General features: G+C 41.5%; 1 protein-coding gene across 3 annotated transcripts in view; it reads left to right on the top strand.

Annotated features, from left to right (window-relative positions):
* Positions 1-24,425, top strand: part of MCTP2 (multiple C2 and transmembrane domain containing 2) — a 125,372-nt gene that overhangs the window by 24,932 nt on the left and 76,015 nt on the right. For 2 of the 3 annotated variants that reach the window (XM_071441274.1, XM_071441271.1), the window contains 6 exons: positions 3,343-3,405; positions 4,531-4,639; positions 15,844-15,986; positions 16,802-16,878; positions 17,998-18,109; positions 20,026-20,061. In XM_071441274.1, coding sequence (XP_071297375.1) covers positions 3,343-3,405; positions 4,531-4,639; positions 15,844-15,986; positions 16,802-16,878; positions 17,998-18,109; positions 20,026-20,061 — 540 coding nt within the window. Of the gene's footprint in view, positions 1-3,342; positions 3,406-4,530; positions 4,640-15,532; positions 15,715-15,843; positions 15,987-16,801; positions 16,879-17,997; positions 18,110-20,025; positions 20,062-24,425 lie in introns of those variants that run through there. The other variant, XM_071441275.1, reaches the window with a different exon arrangement.

Raw genomic sequence — 24,425 nt, 5'->3', positions numbered from 1 at the left:
AGTGCAATTTATAAAGATCTTTCTCCTCGAGAATAAAAGGAGAGAGTGAAGCAAAGGAAAGTAGAAATAAGGATAATTGAGCAAATTTAATTACATTGAATCTGGTGAAAAACAAATTCAATATTGGAAGGTGTCCATGGCAGGGAGGGTGGAACTAAATGATGTGTAAGCCCTTCCAACCCAAGCCTCAATATTCTATGATTCTATGACAACTCAGTATTCAGCTTTGCTTGTACTTAATTGAACAGTTACCGGGTTTGTGCTGTGCTTGCCTGGGATAGGAATAGTTTGTTAGGGGACTGTGGTCCCTGAATGCTGGGTGGGGTTGCTCTGAGGAGCACAAGAGTTCCCATTGTTCTTGTGTGAGCATCACTCCCTGCCCAGGGAGGTAAATCAGAGGGAAGGCAGATCCCTGGAACAAAACAAACTAAAAAAAGCAGAAATGTAGGCTGAGCTCTTTTCCCCCCTGAATTGCTTGTCACATGCCACCTACTCATTTCCTGGTTGTCTTTGGCCACCCGATTCCGTGAGATCAGCGTGTGCTTGTGGTTTTCTCACTTGTGTGAACTCCCCTGCAGAGCTCAGCACAGCCCATCTTCACCAAGGCTCTGCCCAAACACCATTTTCCCATTTGTGAGAGGTTTGCTCTCTGTTCCCCATTGCACCCAGCTAGGCAAGGCTGAAGAAGTGGGTGAAGTTGTGTTGAATCCCTGCGTGATTCAGGTTGTAAAAGGTTCCTGTAATGCCTTTTTTTTTTTTTTTTTTTTGCCATTGGGTTTTGTCCATGGCCAGTATCATTGCTGAAGTGCTCTGATATCTCATTATCTCCCTGCCAACACTTTGCAGTGAGTCACTGTCCTGGTTTAGGGCGAATTTGGGCAACCCAAAGCCTTGTCCTGTTGCAGATGCACTCAGTGGTTTTGTATTTTGAATAGTTCTTCTGCAGAAACCAAGGGGAGGCAGAGGTGGGAACGCTTGTAAAGAAGAACTTTCAATTTATGTATATTCATACATACTCTTGCTTGATTTGTTTTCATGCAAATATATTTGGGGCTCTGACCCCTCTGGGTGTGCCCACTTTTGTTTAAAGTTGAGAAGTGTCACTGTAGTTTGATAAAATCAAGGTTTCAGGACTATGTTTTGACCATGACTTTTATCTATATTCAGTGATCTCACTGCAGTTAGCTACCTAGAATAACAGTAATTTATATTATGTGGAGCTAAAATTAAAAAACCCAAGTTTTTCTATTTAAAATTATAATTGTTCAGTATCTGTGGATGTAATGCAAGTAAACAAAAAACAGAATAAAAACAAAATCATAATTTTGGGGGTAATTTTTAAATAAATGGTATCAAGCTAGCCAAGACAATACTTTAAAAATTATTATAATTTCAATGCAGTTCTTTGATCCCGTGTTAGTGCCGTGTAAAACGAGCTGTAAAGAGAGACCGTTACCAGTGCCAATGATGGTGCCTGAAGGAGATTCCTGTGAAGCCAGAGATTCCAAGAAACACTAAGTTTAATGCACATGAGTGAGATTTTATGCATACTAGTCAGAAAATTCAAAGTTAGGGTTCCCCTAGCAGCTGTAACTCAGCTCCGTTGTGTGAGAAAATTCTTCTGCCGCTCTTTATGATGATAATTTTTCCACTTTTAATGTGTTTTTGCAAGGTGGCCAAGTTATGATTACTGTGGGAACCATAAAGTTAGATTTTGCCTGTCGTGCAAGGGAAATCTTCCTTGCAATGCTGGATTACTGTACTTCCTGATATCTAATATATGTATTTGCAGGAAGAGGAGGAAAAGAATTGCACAAAGGGTATTTATATTTATTTCAGCATATCAATACAGCCACGATTTATTTACTTTGGTGCAGGAGCTGGTTGACTTTTAAATGTTTCTGTAGTGCTGCCCACAATGCTGCTCTCATTGGGAGAGGTTTGAATGTTCCCACCCTTTCACATGAGGATCGAATTCCACCTTGCGTGCATTTCTGCAGACAGAGACCGCCCTTAGCATAAATCTTTGTGTTTGAACGGCCTGTGATTGCCCTGCATCGGACCAGAGGAGTTTCCCAGGGACCTTGGTCCTCTTCAGCTCTTGGAGCAGCCAGAGGAGCATCAGAGGTGTCCTGGCTGGTGAATCACTTCAGACAGACGTGATGCTGGGCCACTGGAGCCTCAAGGTGTTGGATGAGTCACTATTTAGGAAGAAATGTTTGAGTTCCTCTCCTAAAAAATCCTTTGGATCTTCCAGTTATTGCAGCAAGTTGGGGGAAGTACATGTTTCTCGTATTTTTATTTTCTCTTTTGTTGTGGTTTAACCTACCAGGCAGCTAAATATCACATTTTCTCTCTTACTCCTTGCTCAGTGGGAACCATCATATGCAGGAGAGAATTGAGGGTAAAAGGTAAAATTTAATGGTTAAGATAAAGATAGGAAAGGACAGAAAAGGAAGATTAATAAGGGAGAATAATATTATTATTCTAATAATATTTTATGTATTATAATAGAAAGATATTATAATGCAAAAGTCTAAAAGTTTAATTATATTAATTGTATATTTTATCTAATATTTTAAAACAATGGATATTTTGATAGAAATGATACAGCAGTTGAAGTATTCAAAACAAGTGAGCACAGTGCAATTGTTTATCACCTGCTGACTGATATCCAGCCAGTTCCTCAGCAGAGGGACAGCACTTGTCCAGCAACAGCTAAAAGCATCAGTGTGTTATCAACATTCTTCTCACCCTAAATCCAAAACAGAACACTGTACCAATTACTAGAAGGAAAATTAACTCATCCAAAAACAAGGACACCTTTCCCTTTGACAATTTCTTTGTAACTTTTCCCTTGAGCAATTTTTTTTATCTCAAACCAAACAAAAAAACCCCGCACAAACAACAACAACAAAAAAAACCCCAAAACCCAAGCACCAAACCGAGTTAAAAAAATGATTTAAAAAACCTTTAAGTGGAACTTGCTTTTTGGGTGGTGAAGGAGAAGTTGTGGTCAAGTGAGAGCAGCCGGCTGCCAGACACAACAACCTTCAGACATCAGGAGAGTTTGTGATAAGAACCTTCAGCACCCAGTGCTGGGGAGGAGAAGAAGAAATTTATTCCTAGCTGGAAGCAGGCACTTATTTTTCCTGGATTAAATTCAAGAGACTAAGAGCAGTTACTGCAAAACAGGAAAAAGAAATATATATTTAAATTATCTATAAGCATAAGTAAGAGCATTTCATTCATTACTTGTACGTATGAGTAATTTCTTACTGATGCTAGGAGCATTTTGTTTCCTCCATTGTTGTCTAATTCATTGTATCCTTTGTTTTATAGTGCCCGTGTGGAGAAATGGATTTTGACTCTTCCCTATCATCTCAAAACTTTGATGACCAAATGGTAAGTCCTGTCATTTTGAAACTTGATCAGAAACACAGTTTATTTCAGATTTAGGTTCTTTGCTTCTTACAAATTCAAAAACTCATCAGGTGAAGAGCCCATCTAGAGATTTGCCCAGAGTGTGTTGGGGTTTTTTTTGTGGGGGTGTTTCAGTTTGTGGGGGATTTGTTTATTTAGTGGTGGGTTTGGGTTTTTAGTAGTTCAAAGTGGTTGCTGGTGTTTTGAATAGACCCAAACATTCTGGATTTTTTGAAGTACTCTATAATATCTATATTGTAACTGATGAGAGCAGCAGCATGAATACTCAAATAACAGTGTAGGAACAAACTGGATTAAAGTAAATACAGCAAGTAACACAGCTGTAGGCTTTGACAGGTAGCAAAATCAGTTTCAGGGCAGTGTGAAGAGGCACTGGCAGTTCTGACATGTTATTCTCATGTAAAACATGTTTGCTTTGTGGATGAACTTCTCTACCTTTGCCCTCTGATAACCTCTCAAGTGCTGTCCAGAGCTGTTTCCACCGAGTGTTCCAGCAGGAGGATGATGCTGAGCTGTGTGACTCTGTGGCAGCACTTCTGATGAGCAGAAATCCTCTTGAGTTTGCTTCTGCTAAAGCTCCCAACCAGCACTGCCTGTCACTGCCCTTCTCTCTTTTGGAGCTGAACAAAGAAGTGCTGTGCTCTCCTCTCAGCAGCTCTGTGAGATGTGTTCTTCCTCCTGAGGTTATCAGGTGGATACAAAGGACTTTCAGGGTCTCTTCCAACTTGAGAGATGCTCTGAATGCACAAGAAACAGCTCAGAAAAAAATGTGCTGATAGGATTTGGAGAACATGTGCATGCATTTGTGATTCTTATATCATCACTTGTTTTCAGGTAAAATCCTTGCTTTGTTGAACATACTTGATGCTGATACTTAGCTACTTGCATAGTGAAGGAAAGCCTGGGAAAGAATTATTTTTTTCTTTTGCCTCTTTTTTTTTTTTTCTGTTTTTTTCTTTTCCTTTCTGTAAAAGGTTGCCCTAAGGAAAGATCAGAACTTTATCTCTGCATAGGCACTGGGAGCACACCTGCCTCGTTTATGATCTGTTTCCAGAGGTGTGTGACTGATTCCTTTGTTCTCCTTAGGCTCTGGAGGAAGCCAATGACTGCCTGAGTGAGCTGCCCAGCCCCTTTGCCTACCTGCTGACCATCCACCTGAAGGAAGGCAGGAACCTGGTTATCAGGGATCGTTGTGGTGAGCCCCACCTTCCCTCTGGCTTCCTGCAGAATTCACACACTTTATCACTTTGTTCACTCCTTTATCACTGATCTGTTTGGCAGCAAGCCGGCTGCTTATCTGCAGTGCAAGGAGTCGTGGCCTTGTGTCTCTCCTGCAGGTCAGGGCACTCACAGGTTGGGTTTATCCACCAGGGGAGGGAGCTGCCCTCTGACTGTGCAGCTGCAGAGCTCCTTCTTGGCTGCCCTTAGCACCTGGACCCATTCAGGAACTGCAAGAAATTCTATTTGAGCTTAAAAATAACCTCCAAAGAATAATTGGAGCTTTATTAAATGATGGAACTGCTCTGAGGAGTGCTTTTGGGGTTATCTGCAAAGATGTTAATAAAAGGGGGAACCACAGGAGCAAGGCTGTAAGCCAACAATCCTCTCCAACCTGGGATGTGGCTGAGCAATGACAGCATCCTAAAAACCCAATAACCCACGCCCAGATGATGTATCAAATAAATTATGAAATATTTGGGGAAGTCCTGGAAAAAATGTGTGAAAATGCCTTCCCTTAACCTGGCTTTTATTCAGGATTTTGAAAGAGGGAGTAGAAGTGCTTATGAGCAGCCAGTCACTTGCTGTGGAGGAAGAGCTGCCCTGCCAAAGGCTCTCTGCAGCCTGAGGCAGCAGCTGTGGCAGGACCTTCCATCTGAATCTGTCAGAGAGCTCTTCCATACGTCCAGGCTTGATTTCATATTTTTTTCCTGCATGTGGAAACAGTTCTGGTAGTTTTGTCTTGCAAAATGTCTGAGCAGCTTCTTTTGAGGTGAAGCCATGGGCTTTATTCATTTGGTTTTAAACAAAATAAGCTTGCACAGCCTAAAGGCCTGTGAAGGTTGAAGGTTTGCACCGGGACCTGTCTGATTTTATATGAGGTGCTGTTGGGATTTCTGTTGTCTGGTATCTCAGTTAACTTTTTCCATGCTGGTTTTTCATGGCTTCCCAAAACAGTAAGTTTTGGTTGAGTGTATGCTTGTTTTTCCTACCAGTTTTTGGAAGGAGTGAACCAGTACTTAGATTAAGATCTTTATGGTTATACAAAAGCCTGAATTTCCTCACAGTGTAGCAGTTCATCAGATTTTACTAGCAGGCTGCACAAGCCAGGACACATCCAACTGCTCCTAGGAAAATGATGCTAGAAATGAGCAATTCCAGCAAAGTAATATTTCTAGAGAAGACAGAGCATACTTTGCTCTAGGCTGTGTTTTGTTGTGTAAGAAAGCAAATGCTTGTCTTAGAAAAGCATTGGACAGCACAGGGAAACAACATAAGGGGGGAAAAAAATCCCTTTTGATGAGTCTCTGTTGCTTTGTGGCAAATGACCTCTGATTTAGTAAACTGAGTATGTGAGGGGATGCTTTCTTCAGTAGAACTGCTGCTTTTTATTGCACAGGCAGCAGGGGGGGAGGAAACAGTGCCTTAATGATTATTCATCAGTCACCACTATGCTGCAGTGGTGGCTCCTTAAAAAAATAAAAATCCCACAGTGGATGCCCATCATTGCAGGCCTCTGCTGTCACTCTGGTTATGTGACATCTTTGTGTGATGCTGGGGCTTGACCTGCAGCCACTGGGCTTTCTCAAGGTGCCTTTGAAAGTGGGAGGTTGTCAGATGTGCTCATCTCTTCAGTGGGAGAAAGCCCCAGAGATAACTTGTGGGCTGGGAGTGTGAGACTTCCCTCCTCTCCCCCTACCCTGGTGCTGCTTAGAGCTGCTGTGCTGGGGGGGTATCAGTGTGCTCTGAATAATTTGAATTTAGCAAAATATTCACAAAGACTGAGTGGAGAGTTTATGCCCCAGCATCTTTAGCCTAAATAAGGTTTAAAATAAGTCTTGTAATTTTCCTTAATTTTAATTTTCATTTCTTATGCAATCCGTGATTTATCTGGAAAAAAATCACAAAGCAGTCATCAAACCCATCAGTTTACATATTTTGAGAGAGTTTCTTTATCTACATAAAGATAAAGGAAATGGTATTTAAGTGTGGTGTCCCGCCTTCTTCTCATGTTTGCACTTTCCCCCATAATTTTATTTTACAACAGTTTAAATAGCTCAGGCTTAGGGGCTGCAGTGTGGGTGGGTGATGCCCTCTCCTGGCAGCTGAGTAAAGTCTCTTGTGCTCATGTTCAGTCTGTTTCTGCCTCTGTTTTGTCCCAGTGTAAGAAGTATTTATCTGTGTGTACATGTAAAAATAAATCTAAGGTGGGTGACCAGGGAGAGATATTTCTGACATTGGATATTTCTGATATTTTAGATATTGCTAAAAACCATCCTGGCACTACTCATGAAATTCACAGGTTTCTCCCTGAATTTACTCATTATATGCTTAAGTTATTAATTGGGAATAATTATGCTTGGCCAAGTAAAGGATGAGCAGGAGTTCCACTTAGAACTGCAGACTTCACTTTTTTCCAACTTTCCCAGTATTTCTTTCTGACTCTTTGCCTCACTATGTACTGCTCTCTCCAGGATCTGTTCCCTTTGGTGTGATATAAATTCCTCACTCACTTTACCAGATTTTCATTACTTTTTTTTTTCCTCTTCATAATATTAATCCTGTTAATATCTGCTCTTTCCTATTTTTTCCTTCACTTTTTACTTCTTGCATTGCTTTTTATCTGTCTCTTGTGTCTCTCCAGTCCCTGACTTTCTGCAGCTCCTCTCCTTGTACTGCCCTCTATAGAGAGGCTGCATCAGTCCAGGACACTGGTTCAGAGATGCATGTGCTTCCTCTAAATTGCACAACAATGTAGAAAAGAAAAATAAATCAAAGTTTCAGTGTTTTCTTCTCCTCTTTTATCTATTTTTTGAAGGATAAGTGAAAGAAAAAGCCTCTCTACAGCAATACCCAACATATGTGCCCCAGCTAAGGAATCCAAGTGCTGCTAGAGCAGGATCTTAGTTCTGGTGGAAAGAAAAGAAGCTCCAAAAACTCCTTTTTTGGGTCAAAATCAGTGTCTTGTCTGGGATGTAGGATAAGAGAGGTGTTACCTGTTGCTCATCAGCTTGCTTGGACTCTGATTTACTTGCTTACAGTCTCACCCAGTCACAGAGCAGAAACTGCCTAAACAGATGGAAAATTTGACATGTTACCTGTGTGCACCTTGGGGCCAATGTTAGGCACTGCATGGGTCCTAAATTTATACTTCTTGTAGGGGATGAGCCAAACATTGAAGGTTATGTATATGTGTACATAACAGCCCCAAAAGTTTGATATTTTTATGTATTTTGTGATGTTATTGTTACTAGATGTGTTTCAGTGATGGCAAGGAGTTTGCATCTATGTAGTTTTAATACTGCAGGTAGTAAGAAAGCAGAAATGTATTTTTTTCATTAAAAATCTGTGGAGCACTGCAGCAGCTTGGCAGAACGGAGAGATGATTATTCTGTATCTCATTTGGCATTAAGAAACAATCACTGGTGCTCTAAGTGTTGGCATCTTGTGGCACCCTTAGTGATTTTAGGGCCTTGCTGACCCTTGTTTTGTCAAGTCCAACTTCATGCTTTGAGCTGGGAGAGGCTGGAGCCCATTTCCACCTGCTGGTTCACCTTCACAGGGCAGGATGATGCCTTGTGGTTGTTTGAGTCACCCTGAAGAAATCTCCAAGGTCCTGCTCCCCTTTGGCACTGGGCTGCTCTGGCTGTGCACGTTGCTCCTGGTGGAGTCGCCCTTCCAGAGCAGTGGACAAAGGGATGCCACAGCTGTAAGGAAGGGCTGCCTTCCTTCAGGTAGCAAAGGCAGCTCTGCTGCTGTAAAAATAAACAGAAACTGGGCTTTGGGTGCCTGTGAGGGTGAGAAGCCCCTCCCATTTCCAAATCATGTGCTTTTAAAGTTCATTTTTCATCTGTTAAACAGTGTAGTTACAAGAAACACAGTTCTCTGATGTGGCTGTGCTTGGTGTCTTTTTTCTTTTTCTTTCCCCTTTAACCACATGTTCCAGCCTGAATTTTGTGTGCGTCTCTTTTCTACCTGGTTTTGTGTTTTGTGGATCTTTTTTATGGGACCTTTGTGCCCTGTCTCTGTTTCTTCCTTTCAGGTTTCATTTGTTTCCTGTTGCTGCACATTGGTTTTCCTCTCATGATGGAGGCAGTGTGAAGGGAGCAAGGGGAGAAGATGCAACACCTCCATGGGTGCATCCTGCTTTCCTTGTCCTCAGCACATCATCCTCTGCTCTCACATCTCACAGCCCCCACTGCCACAGGTCCTGGGGGCCTCCCTGTGAGATCAGCCTCCCAAGGACAAAATAAAAAGAAAGAAACTTGTAGAATAATATACACTTTTAACTTCCAGCAGCAGTGAGCCTGCAGGAACCCACCGCTCATAGCTCTGGGCTATCCAGAAGTTAGACTTTGGTGATCCCAGTGGGTTTTGCCAGCTCAGGGTGTTTTATCATTCTGTGTTTCACTGCCTGGGTCTGTGCTGATACCAGAGTGCCAGAGGAAGAGATGTGTGTGTGCTCTGCTGGGTATTTGTCAGCTTAGAGCAAGTAATTGTTTGGAAAGCAAATGCTCAGAGCAATTAGGCTGAATTGCTCTCTGCAAACATGCTGATTAATTTAGACTTTCTCTGTTTTCAGGGTATCTGCAATTAGATCATTAGGCCTTCAGATTTATTAATTATTGCCATGTATTAGGCAACTTCTCACACTTCTTTTTGAAAGGCGTAATCATGGCTAATTTACAAATGCTGAGAGTTTGGATGGTGCTGAGCACTCGTTTGGATGTTTTCTCTGGATGTTTTTTGGGTGGTTTTTTTTGGATGTGAACAAGGGCTTGTGCTGAGAGTGTCTGACTGTGCCAAGCCCAGTTTCTGGAAGTGCAAAGTGCCTGAAACTTTGCCCTTGGGCACAGTGATCCCTGTGAGCATCCTGCCTGCACTGGTGTGGGAAAGGAATGCACTGAGATAGGAACCTCAGAAAAACAGGAGGAGTTCAAACAAAAGCAATTTATGTGTCTGGAGGAGTTCAAACAAAAGCAATTTCTATGTCTTCCAATCCTTGTAACGTTAAATTACAAGGAATGTTGGAATGATAGACTAGGAAGAGAATTTTTAGGCCCAGAGAATACCCTGTGACTCTTCTTGTGTCAGACTTGTAGTTTAAAAACCAAGTTTCTTAAACTGTTCTAGCTCCATCAGTTATCAGAGCTGAGTCTTGGGGGGCACCTGCCTGCATTAGCAGCTCACACTGCATCTTTCTGGGACCTTGTAAGAAGATTTTATTTGGGTGAAGATTCAGAAGATGAGAAAAAAATGCTGAGTTGGGGTTTAGCATGCAGAAGAGAAAGTTCCAGGGAGCTCTTGGAGCCTCTGCCAGTGCCTAAAGCAGTGTTCAGTTGAACTAATTCTTACCAAAGACAATTCTGTGCTTTGTGTCACATGTCCCTAATGTGTGTCACATGGCATTTTGGTAGGTTTTTCTCAGTTCCTTTAGTTTTTTTTTTTTTTTTTTTTTTTTTTTTTTTTTGGTGTTTCTGAAGTGGTCTTGACTAGAAAGTGCTATATCTGCATCTTTCATTCTATTAAGTTCAGGCAATTTTTCCCCTCCTTCACCTTCCCTGAAACTGTTTACACACTTTCTTCACACTTCTCTGGTCTTTTTGGTTTATTGGTTTTTTTTTGTGGTGTTTTTTTTTTAGGTTTGTGTGTATTTTTCTTTTTCTGGTTGGTTTTATTTTCCCTAGGAAACTATTGGGACTGCTTGTTTCCAAGCAATGTTTCATTTCCATCTGGCCACGTAAAACTAGCTGGGGACAAAACTGTCCAAAATCACCTGAATTTCCTGCCAGCAGAATACTTTTTTTTTCTGATTTCCCCTTTAAGCCTTGATCTTGGCTGTTTCTCTGCAAGGATGTAGTGGTTTTCCACTTAAAAAGAAAAATGTGTGTTCTATTTTAGAATGTCTTTTACTCCTTGTCGTAAATAACTCCAGTAATTCTATTTCTAGGAAGATTTTCAGATATTTATTCTTTACATGCCTATAAAATAAATCCTTAATTTCCTTCTTCAGATTAAAATTTAGTTTTTTAACCAAAACTTAAGATGGTCTAGGTTATATTTCACACTGCTCTTTGATTTTTTCAAGATTTTAAGGCAATTTGGTGGTCATTTTTATTTATTTATTTATGGAACGAGACTTGTTTCATATGCTACATTTCCAGTAAGTTTGCTCTCATAAAACAGTGTGTGGCTTGAAATTATATTGGGTCTTCTGGGTTTGTGGGTTTTTTTTTTTCCCTCGTTTTGAAGCAGTGGATGTGATGCAACTCTCGGTAGCTGCTAGAGGGCAGCAGTATCCATTTAAAAACACCTTTAACAGTTTAATTTCTTGGACTACTAAACCCTCTCCTGCTGCTCTGTCCCAACAACTTTTTGCTCACTGAAAATTTCTCAGGTTTTAGTCAGGTTTTAGGTGATGTGTGGTCTGCCTGCACTCATTGCTTTTTAGTATTAGTGGAAGAAAAAAGAAAATAGAAATTATATTTGTATTATGCAAAGGAATTCCAGGGAGCATCACTGTCGAGATGAGTGTTTTTTCTCTCATGGGGGAAGAGGCCTAGATGATGAATGATTTTTTTTTTTTTTTAAGAGGTCAGCTTTCCTTTTTACCCTTTATTTGGTTTGCTTTAGGCTGAGAAGTAGATTATCGTGGATTTTTATATGTATTTTATCCATATATTTTATTGTGTGAGAACCTACTTGTTTCTCTGTACAATATACAAATTAACCTCAAAGAACCTTACTTTTCTCACCATGGAGATATTTTTTGGGGGCAAAATTCTCCACTGGCATTAACAATAATCCATTCCCCTGTTGATACTGCTACAGCTGATGTGAGTGAGACCTTGCTTTCAGAAGAGCCTGCATGCACGTGCTTAAAAGTTGTTGATTCAGTTGCCTTCACTAGGAAATGGATGCTAAAATGCCTTTTTTTTTTTTTTTAATTGGTCTGGCTTTTTCAGTAAATTATCCATTTCTGTCACAGTTAAAAGAAGATTATAAACAAAAACCCCTTTTTTTAGACTGGTTCATCTCTAACATCACCAGGCTCTTTTCAAAAAAAGTTATGTTTTTCTGCCTAGATTGTAGATTGTCTCTTATAAATAGCTTTTAATAGACCCAGACATCTTTCTGAGCTTGAATCCAGAAGGCTTCAAGCCCTGAATTCAAATGCAGTCAGTAATTTGCAGTCTGTGCTGTTCATCCCATCAGGAGAGGCTTGCCCACGTGGCTTATTTCTCATTCCCTGTCAAATATTTTGGTCACCTGGATGCAATCTGGGGTGTCTTAAAGGAAACCAGAACCAGACAGTGAGCAGAGACGTACGTCAGCATCTTGGGACTGACCTGGGGCAGGCCCTGGGGGCCGTGCTGCCACATCCACCCCTGACATTTCTCCACCAGCTTCACCCCAGTGACCACCACCAACCTCCAGGTCCTCTGTGTCCCCCTCACCCAGGTGACAATCCAGCTGCTGGGTGGCACAGAGCTGCCATTCTGCCATTTGTAGGATGTGGCAGCTGTGCTCTGGTGCCGCTTGGGACCCACCAGGGGTAGGCCCTGGGGACCGTGCTGCCACATCCATCCTGGCATCCAACCAGCCACCCAGTTCCACCCCAGTGACCACCACCACCCTCCAGGTCCTCTGTGTCCCCCCACCCCGGTGACAATCCAGCTGCTGGGTGGCATGAAGCTGCCATCCCATCATTTGTAGGAGGCAGCAGCCATGCTCCCGTGCTGCTTCGCCCTCAGGGCCTGCCGCTGGTTGGTCCCGTGCTGCCACATCCACCCCTGACATTTCTCCACCAGCTTCACCGCAGTGACCACCACCAACCTCCAGGTGCTGTGTCCCCTCACCCAGGTGACAATCCAGCTGCTGGGTGGCATGAAGCTGCCATCCTGTCATTTGTAGGACGCAGCAGCCACGCTCCCGTGCTGCTTGGCCCTCAGGGCCTGCCACTGGTTGGTCCCACTGTGCTGCCACATCCACCCCTGACATTTCTCCACCAGCTTCACCCCGGAGACCACCACCACCACTGCCCAGGTGCTCTGTGTCTCCCCACCCAGGTGACAATCCAGCTGCTGGTGGCCGTTTGTAGGCCGCAGCAGCCGCGCCGCCCCGTCCCTCGCCCGCCTAGTTGAGATGTCACCCCCGTGACAGCCCGACAGGCGAGCACCACAGGGCTCCCCACCACAATTATTTTCCCTCACAATTAACACCGGTGCTAACTTGACACCTTTGCCTTGTTTGGCTTTTGTAAGCCGCCGTCCCCCTCTCTCTGGCCGTTAATTCTCCGCATTAATATTTTCCACGGCGCGGGTGCCGCCGCTCACCCGTGAAGCCGCTGGAACATTATGGAGCTGTCAAGATAGCGAGGGATTACCCAGGCTGCCTTGCTGGAGTAAGTGACACCACTGAGGCCCCGCTTTGAGATGTTTATTTTGAGAGTAAGCTGACAAGCATGAAGGCCTGATCCCAGAGTGGCAATCTTATTTAATTAAAGGCCTCTTTTTATTATAGCTTCCACCTCCCTCACTTTTTTTTTTTTAATGTACAATATGTATTTTTACGTAAACAAAATATATTTTCCTTTTATATATATTCATTTTATATATATATATATATATATATATTCCTTTTACATAAATTCCTTTTATATATGTGTGTTTCTATATGTAAATATAAAGGAAGAGTTTATTAAAAATAAACACGTGAGAATGATTGCTAAAGCCTGGCTTGCATGAGCAGTGCTGGGCAGCCCTTCTCTCCCCCCCACCTTTTATTTTCCTTTGCTGTATAACAACCTGGAAAGCTTTTCAGAGCAATAATGCAATTGGGAGGCTTACTTAGCTATAGTCTTCTTGCTTCCCATCCTCAGAGAAAGGGCTTGGAGTTTTCTGCTTGTTGGTATTGAACTTGCTGGCTGTTTGCTTTTATTCTTTATCTCCTATTTTTCTCTCTCTCTTTTCAGGTTTTGTCCTTTTTCATGGGTTTTCTGTGCCAAAAGCAGATGAGTTATGGCCATAAACCACCTGCCTCCATCGTCTCTTCGTGCTTTCATTTCATCAGTTGCTTTCCTTGTCTTGGCCAGTTGCTATTTCATGCACAGAATAGGTTGTGGACATTATTATTATTCTTACTTTTAATTATGCAGCTTTGTCCAGCTTGCCCTGTAAATAAAAGTCAGGGGATTTTTTGCCTTTTTTTTTTTTGCCTTTTAAAACCTTTTTGAAGTGACACCAAAGAGCTCAGTGCTGTTATTTTTTAATTCTGCATCTTCTGAGGTCTGCTGCCCCCCTCCCCATGCTGTGGGGCTGTGATCTATCTGTGTGTTCCCACTCCTGGACATTGTGCTGGTTTTAAGCTCGATGCTTTGTATAAGAGTATAATCATCGTTCTGAGAAATTTTTAGGGAAAGGTCTAGTCCTAACCCACTGGGAACAATGAGAAGCTGCCCTCTGACTTTCCTGGCTTTCCATCAGGCCCTTATTATTAGTCTCTCTTAGAGGAGAAGAAAAAGAAAATTCTATTTAAGAAGTCTGTAGCTTTTTTTTAACCAAAAAAAAAAAAAAAAAGTGATTTTTTTTTTTTCCCAACAATTATTATTCAGAAAAAGGATCAGCTGTGGACAGTATTTGAAAGCCAACTGATATTTTCCTTCTGGGAGTGAAACACACTTTATGCACCAGGTTGTACAACTCTTCCCTTTTGAAATTAAAGCAGAATAAAAACTTCCTCTAATTCTTAGAAATATGTCTGTCTCCCTAGAGCACAGTTCTTTACAGTGCTGCATAATTCCAAATAGATGCTTATACATAATTGTTTTTTCTTGTGTTCAAGTCTGTCTTCATGTAACACTGATGAGAGCTTTGGATATTTAAATATGGATTTTTCACATCCTCGCAGGGGCACCAAATCATTGGCAAGACTGAGTATTGCTCTTAGGCTGGGTTATCCTGGACTGCCATGTGTTTGTCAGGCCAGTGGGAACCAGGGAGGACAGGTTCAGATTATTTCTGACTCTGAAGTCTGCTGTAGAAATCAGTCTTTTCCTCCAGCAGCCCTCGCTGCAGGCTGGGGCCAGCCGGGACCACCACCTTAGCTGTTACTCTTCTAATAAAATTGAGGAGGGAAGTTGAATTCCAACTATCACGTACAATACAGAAAATACTGGATATGACAGATGAATGGCACCTAGGCTCAGTTAATTGTAGATGCTGCTACATCTCAGTTTGATTTTCCCCTTTATTTGCAGCCTGTGAAGATTTTTTTTGCAAAGTCTGTAGGAATAACTAAATCAACCATCCTCTAGTTAAATCCTCCCTGTGCCTTGTTCCCCCTCTTACCCGGTGTCCTGCACAGTGGTTGGTGTTGGTGCAGATGCCACCAGTTTAATAACAATAATAAAAAGTTGATTCCCTCTTCTGTTTTCCTTTGACAGATGCAAGTCTGTCTATTGCTGCCGAGTGGCACGAGCCTCACGCTCTGTCCATGGACATCTGCTCCATAAAAACAGGGGACATTATTGCCCTGGCAAATTGTGCCACTTGGATTAAAAAACGTGTTACCTGGACAGTGCTTGTTTTTACAGAGTCTGTTCTCTGTGTGCTTTTTATCCTGAGCTGATGAATAACATTGCTGTTTTTTTTCACTGAAACCTCAAATTGGGTTTTAAGTAAATTGGCAAAGTGACACCAGTGATGAAATCCTGACGGGTATTTTAGCTATTGTTACTGGTTTCCTTGGAGCTCCTATCCCAGTTACGATGCTTTGGAGTTTGGGTCCTTTGAATATATTCCTAGTCACAGGATCACATTTTCTCTCTTCTGCTGTGTCATTAGTTGGCCTGTAAATAGTGCTTCAGAGCTGCTTCTGTTTGCTCTTTTACCAAATTAAAATTTTAACAGAGTTGTTAAACAACAATTAATATTCTTAAGAATAAAACAACAGAGATCAAGCAAACAAAGAAGATTTTTTTGTTGCCTGCTTTCAGGCAACTTTCTGGTTCTGTCTGTAGGTTTCCTGTATGAATGAGCAATTTTTATATAGGTAATTAAATATATACATATATCTGTAATTACAATTAACTGTTTTTAATTATTTTATGAAAATATAATTTAAGGTTGTGGAGTTGCATACAGCACTGAAGCTAATCTATTTTTTAATTAATTATCACAGGTACCAGTGACCCGTACGTGAAGTTTAAATTAAATGGCAAAACTCTTTACAAAAGTAAGGTAGTCTACAAGAACCTCAACCCAGTTTGGGATGAAACTGTTGTGCTGCCCATACAGACCCTCGATCAAAACCTCTGGATCAAGGTAAGTTTTGGTCTCAGATTTTTGAAAGACTGCCCAATATTTTTTTAAGCAATTATTTTCAACTTTAGAAACATATTGATTTTTATTCGCTGTAGCGGCACGGCATAAAACACAATCCGGTTTAAGAGCTTCAGCAATTTCAAATTAAAATGCACATATGTCTTTCCCAGATTTTACTTGTATGTTTTGCTTTCCATCTGCAAAAACCCAAGTTTGAAATAAAACTCCTTGACTGGATCTGTTTAAAGCCGTGGAGCTGAATTCTGCTCTCTCTCTCTCTCCCTCCCTCTTTTCCCCCGTGCTTGTGCAAACTCAGGGAAACCAAGGGCAGTTTCAGAAGCACGTTTTAGGAGTGCAATTTGGCTGGGCTGCACAGAATTATTACCTGGGATGCAGCCGTGACAAGTAGCAAAGCCTTTTCTGGTTATGAGTAACGTTGCAGTTACCAGAACCACAAGCTACCAGTTGTGAGCACTAATTGCTAAAACATCTGTAAGCACAAGTACCTGATTTTTGTGCAGCGTTTCATTATGCTGTCGTGTGGAGTATAAAGGAGCAGGCACAATCCATAGCAGCACACATGTCTCTGTTTACATAATATTAAGAAGATACTTTCAAAATGCTGGTTAAATATTTAGCTAAAAATACAAATTAAAGCAGGGAGATGGAAAGTGATCCCTGAATTATATCTAAGCTTTGATCTTTCAAATACAAAATTGAACTGAAAGGGCTTAAAATATCTGTTCTTTCATCGCCTGGGATAAAACTGGCTTATGATGTGAAAATTGGAAATATTTGTCTTATTTTGCCACCAGGTGTACGATCGTGATTTAACCTCTTCAGACTTCATGGGTTCGGCATCTGTGGCACTCACTGAACTTGAACTCAATAGGTAACAGTTCATTTAATTAAAGGTTATTAATGGAGCTTAATTGAGAAACAGAGGGAAGTGGTGAAATGCTTTTTTTCTGGCTTGAAATTTTTCTATTTGTGGAAACTTATGTTGATAGAATAGTGGGGATTTCAAGAGAAATCACTTGAGAGAAATCTTCTGCACATGTTTTTATCCGGCGTTATGCACTGGATTCAAATCCAACCTGGACAGAGCCCAGTTCTGGCACTAAGAATTTCTGTGTGCAGCATTGTTTAGGCAGAGCTGCACCAGGACAATTTGTGGAGGTGGAAGAAGGAAGAGGGGGAGAAGATTTGGGACCTGTCCTCATCCTCACGGGGTGCCTTTCTCTGGGGCTGAGGAGATTTTTCCCAGCTGCCAGCGCCCCTTTTCCAGCCTCCCCCTCATCCATCCCTGCCTGCAGCAGCTGCATCTGGCCCTGATTTAGTGCCGAGGCAAGCCCTGTGCCTTTTGTCTGCTGCTGCTGCTGCTGCTTGGGCTCAGTGTGGAGCTGGAAGCCAAGAATTCAAGTTTTAGTTGTTTCTTTTATACTCCCTTGCTGTGTGATGACTTTTTTTGGGGGGAATGAATTTTTCCTGTGCAGGGGGTGTTGTAGCTCCCGTGGCTGTTGTATCTGAATTTCTAGAAATGTTAATTTGTCCATGAGATAGTGCCACCAGGTAAATACCAGCATTCCGGTTTTCAGCAAGGGAACAGAGTCATGGAGGGGGATTAAAAGCAGGCAGAGTAAATATCTCTGGAGTCAAATACAAACCATTCATATTAGAAGATTCACTTGGATGAGTTTCCCTGTCACTCTTCTGTGTAGTGGAGGTAGTAGTAACTTAATTCAGTGTGTACCTGCATATGGAGAGTTATGAGTAGTGAGTAGTGCTATAGGAACACTGTGCTGCATTATTAAAAGAGGGGTGTTTTGTCAGAACCAAGAAAGAACTCTCCAGATTTCCCATTTTAACATTTAAACTCAATATTGGGAATTTCAGACAAGAAGCTGAAATTTGCACAGCTCAGCCTGACCTTTAATAATCAACTCGAGTTAACTGGAGTCAATAAATGCACAACTTCTTTGTTTTTCTTTTTTTTGTTGTTGCCTTGTAGAACTACTGAACAGGTTTTAAAACTGGAAGATCCCAACAGTTTAGAAGATGACATGGGAGTGATTGTATTAAACTTGAGTCTAGCAGTCAAGCAAGGAGACTTCAAGAGAAATGTAAGTGGCTTAGGAAATCAAATTTATAGCTGGAATTTGTAGGGGGGAGAAAAGAAGAGCTGGCATAATCTGATTTACTGGGAAATGCCACCTTTATTTTCATCCTCTGAGACTCAATATTGAAATCGAGATAGAGCATAACTTAAAAAAAAATCCTTGTATTTAGCTGGGTTAAAGTTGTGTAGACATTTGTAGCTGGGTGCTTCTGTCTTGTCACTGTGATGTGCACTGTGGCAGTGCTCTCTGTGCTCTGGGTATGTGCCCAGCACTGCAATGGACAGGCTGAAGAAAAGCTGTTATATTGTTATATTTCCTTTTTTTTTTTTTTTTTAACAACAATGAAAAAAACTTATCCATGTGAAAGCTAAAAATTGAGCATGAATTTTAAGACTTAAACTGCCCCAGTCGTGTGGAGGAGCACCAGGCTGAGAGGAGGAGGTTGCTTGTAAAACCCTGATTTTCCCACTGTCAGTTTCTTCACTGAGTTAACTGAACTTGGCTCCTGATGCAGAAATGTGGTGATTTGTGGTGATAAGTAATGTCAGAAATGCAGAGAAGCTGGTCAGAGACTGGGAACACCATAACTGAAGCTGATAGTTTTTTTAATTTCAGGCTGATAGTTTTTTTAATTTTTTGCATCTATTTTTAAAGTTTTCTCCTAGTGTTTTATACAGTGTGTACAGCACACAAATATTGGTGAACTAATCCTGCTCCTGAGCAGCAAGGGGTGGAGAATGCCCAAGATCAGGCAGTTACTTGGACTGTCTTAAAAACCAGACCTAGTTTTAAATATGTGTAATACATATTAAGAGAAAATATTTCTACAAGTTTTCTGCAAAGCCGGGTATGAAACTTGCTGTTTACAGCACTTTAGTGAATTATAGGTATGGAATTCCAGCCTGAATGGGATTATTTATAGAAACATAAATGTTTCAAGGGGCTGGAAAGCAAAATGAGAAGAAGCTAATGTGGAATATCTGCTGTTCGTTATTATTTTTCAAATAGATGCCTTTTTGAGAATTGTGAAGCCTTAATTAATAGCAAGGTAATGATAGAGTTAATTTTACCTCACTGTGTGATTATTTGAAAGCTTAATCACAATATTTAAAATAATGGTGTATTTATATGTCTATAATATGAGATGGGTTTTATCTGGAATGTGAACTCCCCTCTCACTTGTACAATCAGCATTGTTGGCATGTGTTACTGAATTGCAGGAAGGGGTGAAGCAAAAATGTAAAGTTACTTTAGCAAAAAAGTCAGTTTAGTCAGGGGAACCTCAGGAATTCTAGGATTTTAATTAAGGCCTTGGCTAAAGTGGACCTAGCCAGTGAAACAAAGCTTATTGGTTTAAATAGCAGCTTTTGGTACTCTTGGGTGCTTAGTTAACATTCAGAGTGTAGATGATAGAAGAGCTGGTGCACACTGTAATTTTTTTAAAAGACAATGTTTTAAGCCCTCATATTTCAAATGCAGATTGCTCAGCCATTTCCAAAGGAGTCAGAACAGTGAAATAGCTCTGTCCACATTAGCACTTAACAGCAAGATGATTTTTTTCCCCCTTTTTAAATTAGCTTACTGTAGAACCAGATGGCACCAAAAGTATAAGCCATGTTTCTTACTAATGGCTCTGGGTCCCTCCACTTTTTATTCTCAATTACTTTTTTTTTATTGCCTCTTTTTTTTTTGGTGCAATGCAGGTATTTTGAGTTTGTTGATTGTTATGTTCCATGAAGCAGGGAAAGTAGATGGAGATGTAGTTGTAGATTTAGCCCTCTGTTTTGTAATAGGATTTTCTAACTCATTTGACAAGATTCTGTTTGAATTATTTTACTAAACACTTTCCCCATTTTACTTCTTACCTGTTTCCTTTCCCTGGAATGTCTTTGGTACAATAAATGGGGACTCATGAACAGAGATGGTCAAGTCGAAAGAAAAGAACTTCATCCAAGGTAATACTTTTTTTTTTTTTTTTTTTTTTTTTCACTTAAAGAACATGAAGGTCCCCTCCCAAAATCTGTGCCCTCCTCTGAAACAGTCTAAACAAAGAAAACTTAGAAGTGTAGAGGCAACCTGTCACAATGTGATGGCTGTTGTAACCTTTGCTTTCTTGATTTTTCTATTCATCGTGATGGGAAATTGCTGTTGTTTTCTAATTGTAGGTGCCATGGTAGTATCTAGTGGCAAGTGAACATAAGACCCAATTCACAAAGAGCTGTAGAAAGAGAGAAAAACTTCCTGTACAAAAGAAAGGGGTGTAAATTCAACCAACATGAGAGGAGCTGTGGAGGGTTTGAGTTGTTTCAGAAGGCACAGATGGTGGTTGGTGCAGGAGTTGAACGAGGCTCTCCTGGATCCCCGTCTGTCTTTGGGGCTGCCTCTCACCATGGGTGGAATTTTGTGAGGCAGTATTTCTTCTAGTTGCCCCTGTGGGTTTTGAAATTCCTTTTGTTCTTGGGATGGAGGCTGAGCAGGGAGTTTTCATTACCTCCATTGTAACAGGATTTCCAAGATTTGTGTGTTGCCACATGTCTGTGTAGCTTGCTTCCCTTGGTCTCCTGTAGGATCCCTGCAGGCTTCCATTACTTTTATATTCCTGTATCATTTTTGCATTAGATTTTAACTTGTTCAGGAAGCAGACTGTGGCTTTTTATGTGTTCTGTAAAGCTTTAATTTGCTATTGAGTAAATAACAATGATACAGACACTGCAAGCCCCAGTACCCAGCTTGAGAGCTGTACAGTCTCAGTCTCTGAAAAGCAGAATTTGGCTCTTAAGATGAGTGTGCTCTCATGATATTTTCCCTCTGTAACTATCGGTTTGTGCCTAAATAAATTGAATCATTAACCTCCTCTTGTTTTATTCATTACAAATGTGGTGTGTTGTGTAGAGGAGCCAACCATCTCAGGTATTGTGCCAGCAAGAATGTTTTTGTCAATAGAAGAAGTGCAAAGTACAGCCTTTGGAGCTCTGATTGCAGGGATTTTGCAGTGCTTGGAGCAGAGAGCTGCCAGGAATGCCTGAATGCCACATGATAGACAGTGATGGAATAACTGAAGAGCTTATCACTTCAGTTTTTAACTAAAACTCTGGAAATTACTGTGCCCTGGCTTGGTCAGCGTTGCTTGATCCCCATCTTTCTCACACAGCTGTCTCTGGATGCTGGTTGGCTTTGGGACCTGGGAAAGGGAGTTGGGTTTTTAAACTCAGGTTCTTTTTCTTCAGAATAGTCAAAATCCTGTTTTGGTTGCTATTACTGGAAGCTTTGGGGTTGGTTTTTTTTTCAATTTGTTTAGGGATTTTTTGTTTGGTTTTTCTTTTTGCTTTTACATAATATCTCATTGCATTTTGCAAAATTTTTTTACATATGTGTTTCTGGATCTTTAGCTGTCAGTCTTTCAGGTCTCAAGACTCTGTCTTGTGCCTTACCACCTTTCAAAATAAAATTAAGAGATGCTGAAGTGTGGTGCTGATTTAGGAGACTGAAAGTATTGTTTAAAAGGAAAAAATCTTCAACCCTGTGCTCTGTTCTGTTCCAGTCACTAGAGGGTAGGAGAGCTTCAGCTCTTCCTAGGGAAGACACAGTTCATGCTCCAGTGTGATCTCTAAAGAAAACCTCTGTGACCATCCAAAGGCAGTAAAAAATATTTCCCAGCATGCGCTGGAAAAAATCTGACAAAGCAGTATTTCCTGCTTTATTGATTCTGCTACTGCACTAAAACACTAGTACTGTACATCAATAACCATCTTTAGTTAGGAAACTCTGCTCTGTGGAAGCAGTACTAGCAGTTTGTGGCAGAACATAAAGGCTGGGAAGAAAAATTGTGTGCATGGGGAATATAGGTGTCTAGGGAAGGCACAAGAGGTTATGGAAGAATAGCCAGAGAGTATGATGGGGTAGAAAACAATGCTGCTGGACGAGATAAAGATACAGGAATAAGGAGTGCAGGGGAAATGGAGAGAGCTCTGTAATGGATACACAAGCTTGTCTGGTTTTTGGCTCCTGAGCTGACTCTGGTTGGGTGTAGCAGGAGGAAAACACAGTATACTTTCCATTTGAGCAACATCTAAATTTCCTCTCTCCAGGTTTAGGCAAATAAAAGTTTTCTATTTGAAATAGTTTCCTGGGATTTTTTTTTTTAATGTGCTGAACTGCAGCTGACCCCTATTGTAATATTTAGCTTTTCCTCTTCTATAAATACAGGGAAAATGACTTATTTTAAGGATGGACAAAATGAATATAACTTTCACAGCTGTTTTTTAATCTGTATTGCCTACATGAAAGAAATCTGATTATCCTCTAATTTGACCATTTTATGTTGTCTTAATGAAGATTTGGCACATCAGTGTCCTAAATGAGTCTTTTCACATTAATCACGGGATTCTTGCTGACTTCCCAAATTTACCCCAAATGTTGATGGCATTGGTACCTGTTGCAGCTCCATGTCAGACAGGCAGCAGGGCTCACGTGGGCTGTTGTGGGTACTGTGCTCTCTTCATGTGTGTTCTCTGAGCTCCCTTGCTTTTTGGAGAAAGAGCTGCATTTCAGACAGCAGCAAAAATAGTGCCAGTACAAGATCTCCAGTCCAGCTCCAGTAGCCTCATGGTCATTACAGGGAGTATGCAGGAAGGATTCCAGCAACTCAGTATGGTCTTTTAAATCATTTTGGAGCAAGAGCTGTTGAACTGCATGATTTAGGTGTCTCTTGATTATTACACAGTGTATATTTTTCACTGCTGCTGGAAGGGAATCATTGCATATTTGGGCAGATTCCCCAGACATGGGCAGCACATTCAGATCCCTCATTTTTCATGGGAGCTGAGAACAGCATTGTCCTCTGTGGGAGCTGTTTTCAAGAGTGTGGCCTTCTACTTTTCCTCATGGAGGGTGGCATTGCAAAGGGACGAGGATGCTGTTAGGCAGCATTAATATATTCACTCATGTCTGTGTATTGACATGCTCTCCCCTCTGTTCTGCTTTCCTTTCTGGGGCACAGAGGGAGTTGGTAGCTCTCTGCTGGAGCCCAGCATGCTGATGCTCACTACCCTTGTTTGTCCCGGGTGGCTTGAGTCTCACCCTGAGTGCCCTGCACGCTCTTTCCAGCATTTGTACAGCTGAATAACCTTTAAGTGTTGAACATCCAGGAGGCAGATAAGCAGGTCTTCTTGGGGTGGGTTGACCTGCAGCAGTTCAGTCCTGAAACAAAAGCGACGGAATTGCCACCTTGATAGCTTAAGCTGATTGAATAAATTGGCTGAAAGGCTGACCGGACCCAAGGGCTCCTCAAGCATCTCTTGGCAGGGGAAAATCCCTCACTCTCATATCTTTTTTTTTTGTGTGTGCTCCTGTGTGGGCTGTTAGGTTTCATTTTTGTCTGCCTCGTTGTGTTTGGCTCTCTCCCCCAATCCCCTGTGGGCAGCGCGGAGCGCGGGGACTCGCTCGCCACGGGGTCACACGTCGTGGTGCCAATCTCGTGTTGGTTCACTTGCCTTTCCACTGCCCTCTCCTCTTTCCCAAGGGGAAACTGCCTCTTGCAGAAATGGTTTCTCTGCCTAATGAGGAGAGGTTTGAAGAGTCCTCCTATTTGTGTGTTGTTGTTTTCTCAAATGGCAAATTACGTGGCCCAGTTTTGACACTGACCTCTTCACAGGGATTGCAGCAGGCTTTCTGTTGTCCTGTCTCATCCTTTTAAATGAAGGATGGGAGAGATGGGCTCACTTCACACTTGGCCACCTCGCCGTGTCATTTAAATTTACAATTTTTCTGCATCTCTTTATTGCTTCAAAAACAAGTTTGAACTTGGGGCATGTATGTGTGTGTCAGGAAAAGAGACAGATTTGAAAGCAGCCCTGATGCACCAGAGGGGATTTGCTGGGTGCCTATAGAGGGAGATTATGGACAAATGGAGTTATCAGGGAGACTGGAGCTCCTAAAGGATTTTGTGAAGCTGGGTCAATGAGCTGGTTGTTTCCCCTCCAAAGCTCTGTCATTCTTGTTCAGCTCCTGCATTTGGCTCTGTGAAGGCAGAATAAAGCCCACCTGCTCATTCTTCTTTTTTAAACCAGAACCAGAACGTGATAAAAAATTGAAAGTTGATGTGAGAAACTTTTATATTAATTTTGAAACCAGGAACAAGATTTTGAGAGTGGTCATGTGAACACTGATTTTTAATTTTTCTGTGCAGAGCTATGGGATGTTCTTTGGTCAAATTTTTCTCCCTTTCTAAGCAGTTGGGAGAAGAACCATCTTCTGGTCCTTTTGTGGCAGGATTCTGCTCTATGACCAGGCCATACTTTTGCTTCAGAGATTACTCTTT

This window comes from Agelaius tricolor, unplaced genomic scaffold, assembly GCF_023055355.1.
Source record: "Agelaius tricolor isolate 1412-34295 unplaced genomic scaffold, bAgeTri1.0.p SCAF_16, whole genome shotgun sequence".
Taxonomy (NCBI): domain Eukaryota; kingdom Metazoa; phylum Chordata; class Aves; order Passeriformes; family Icteridae; genus Agelaius; species Agelaius tricolor.
The sequence above is the reverse complement of the archived record's forward strand: the minus strand, read 5'-3'. Positions and strand labels throughout refer to the sequence as shown.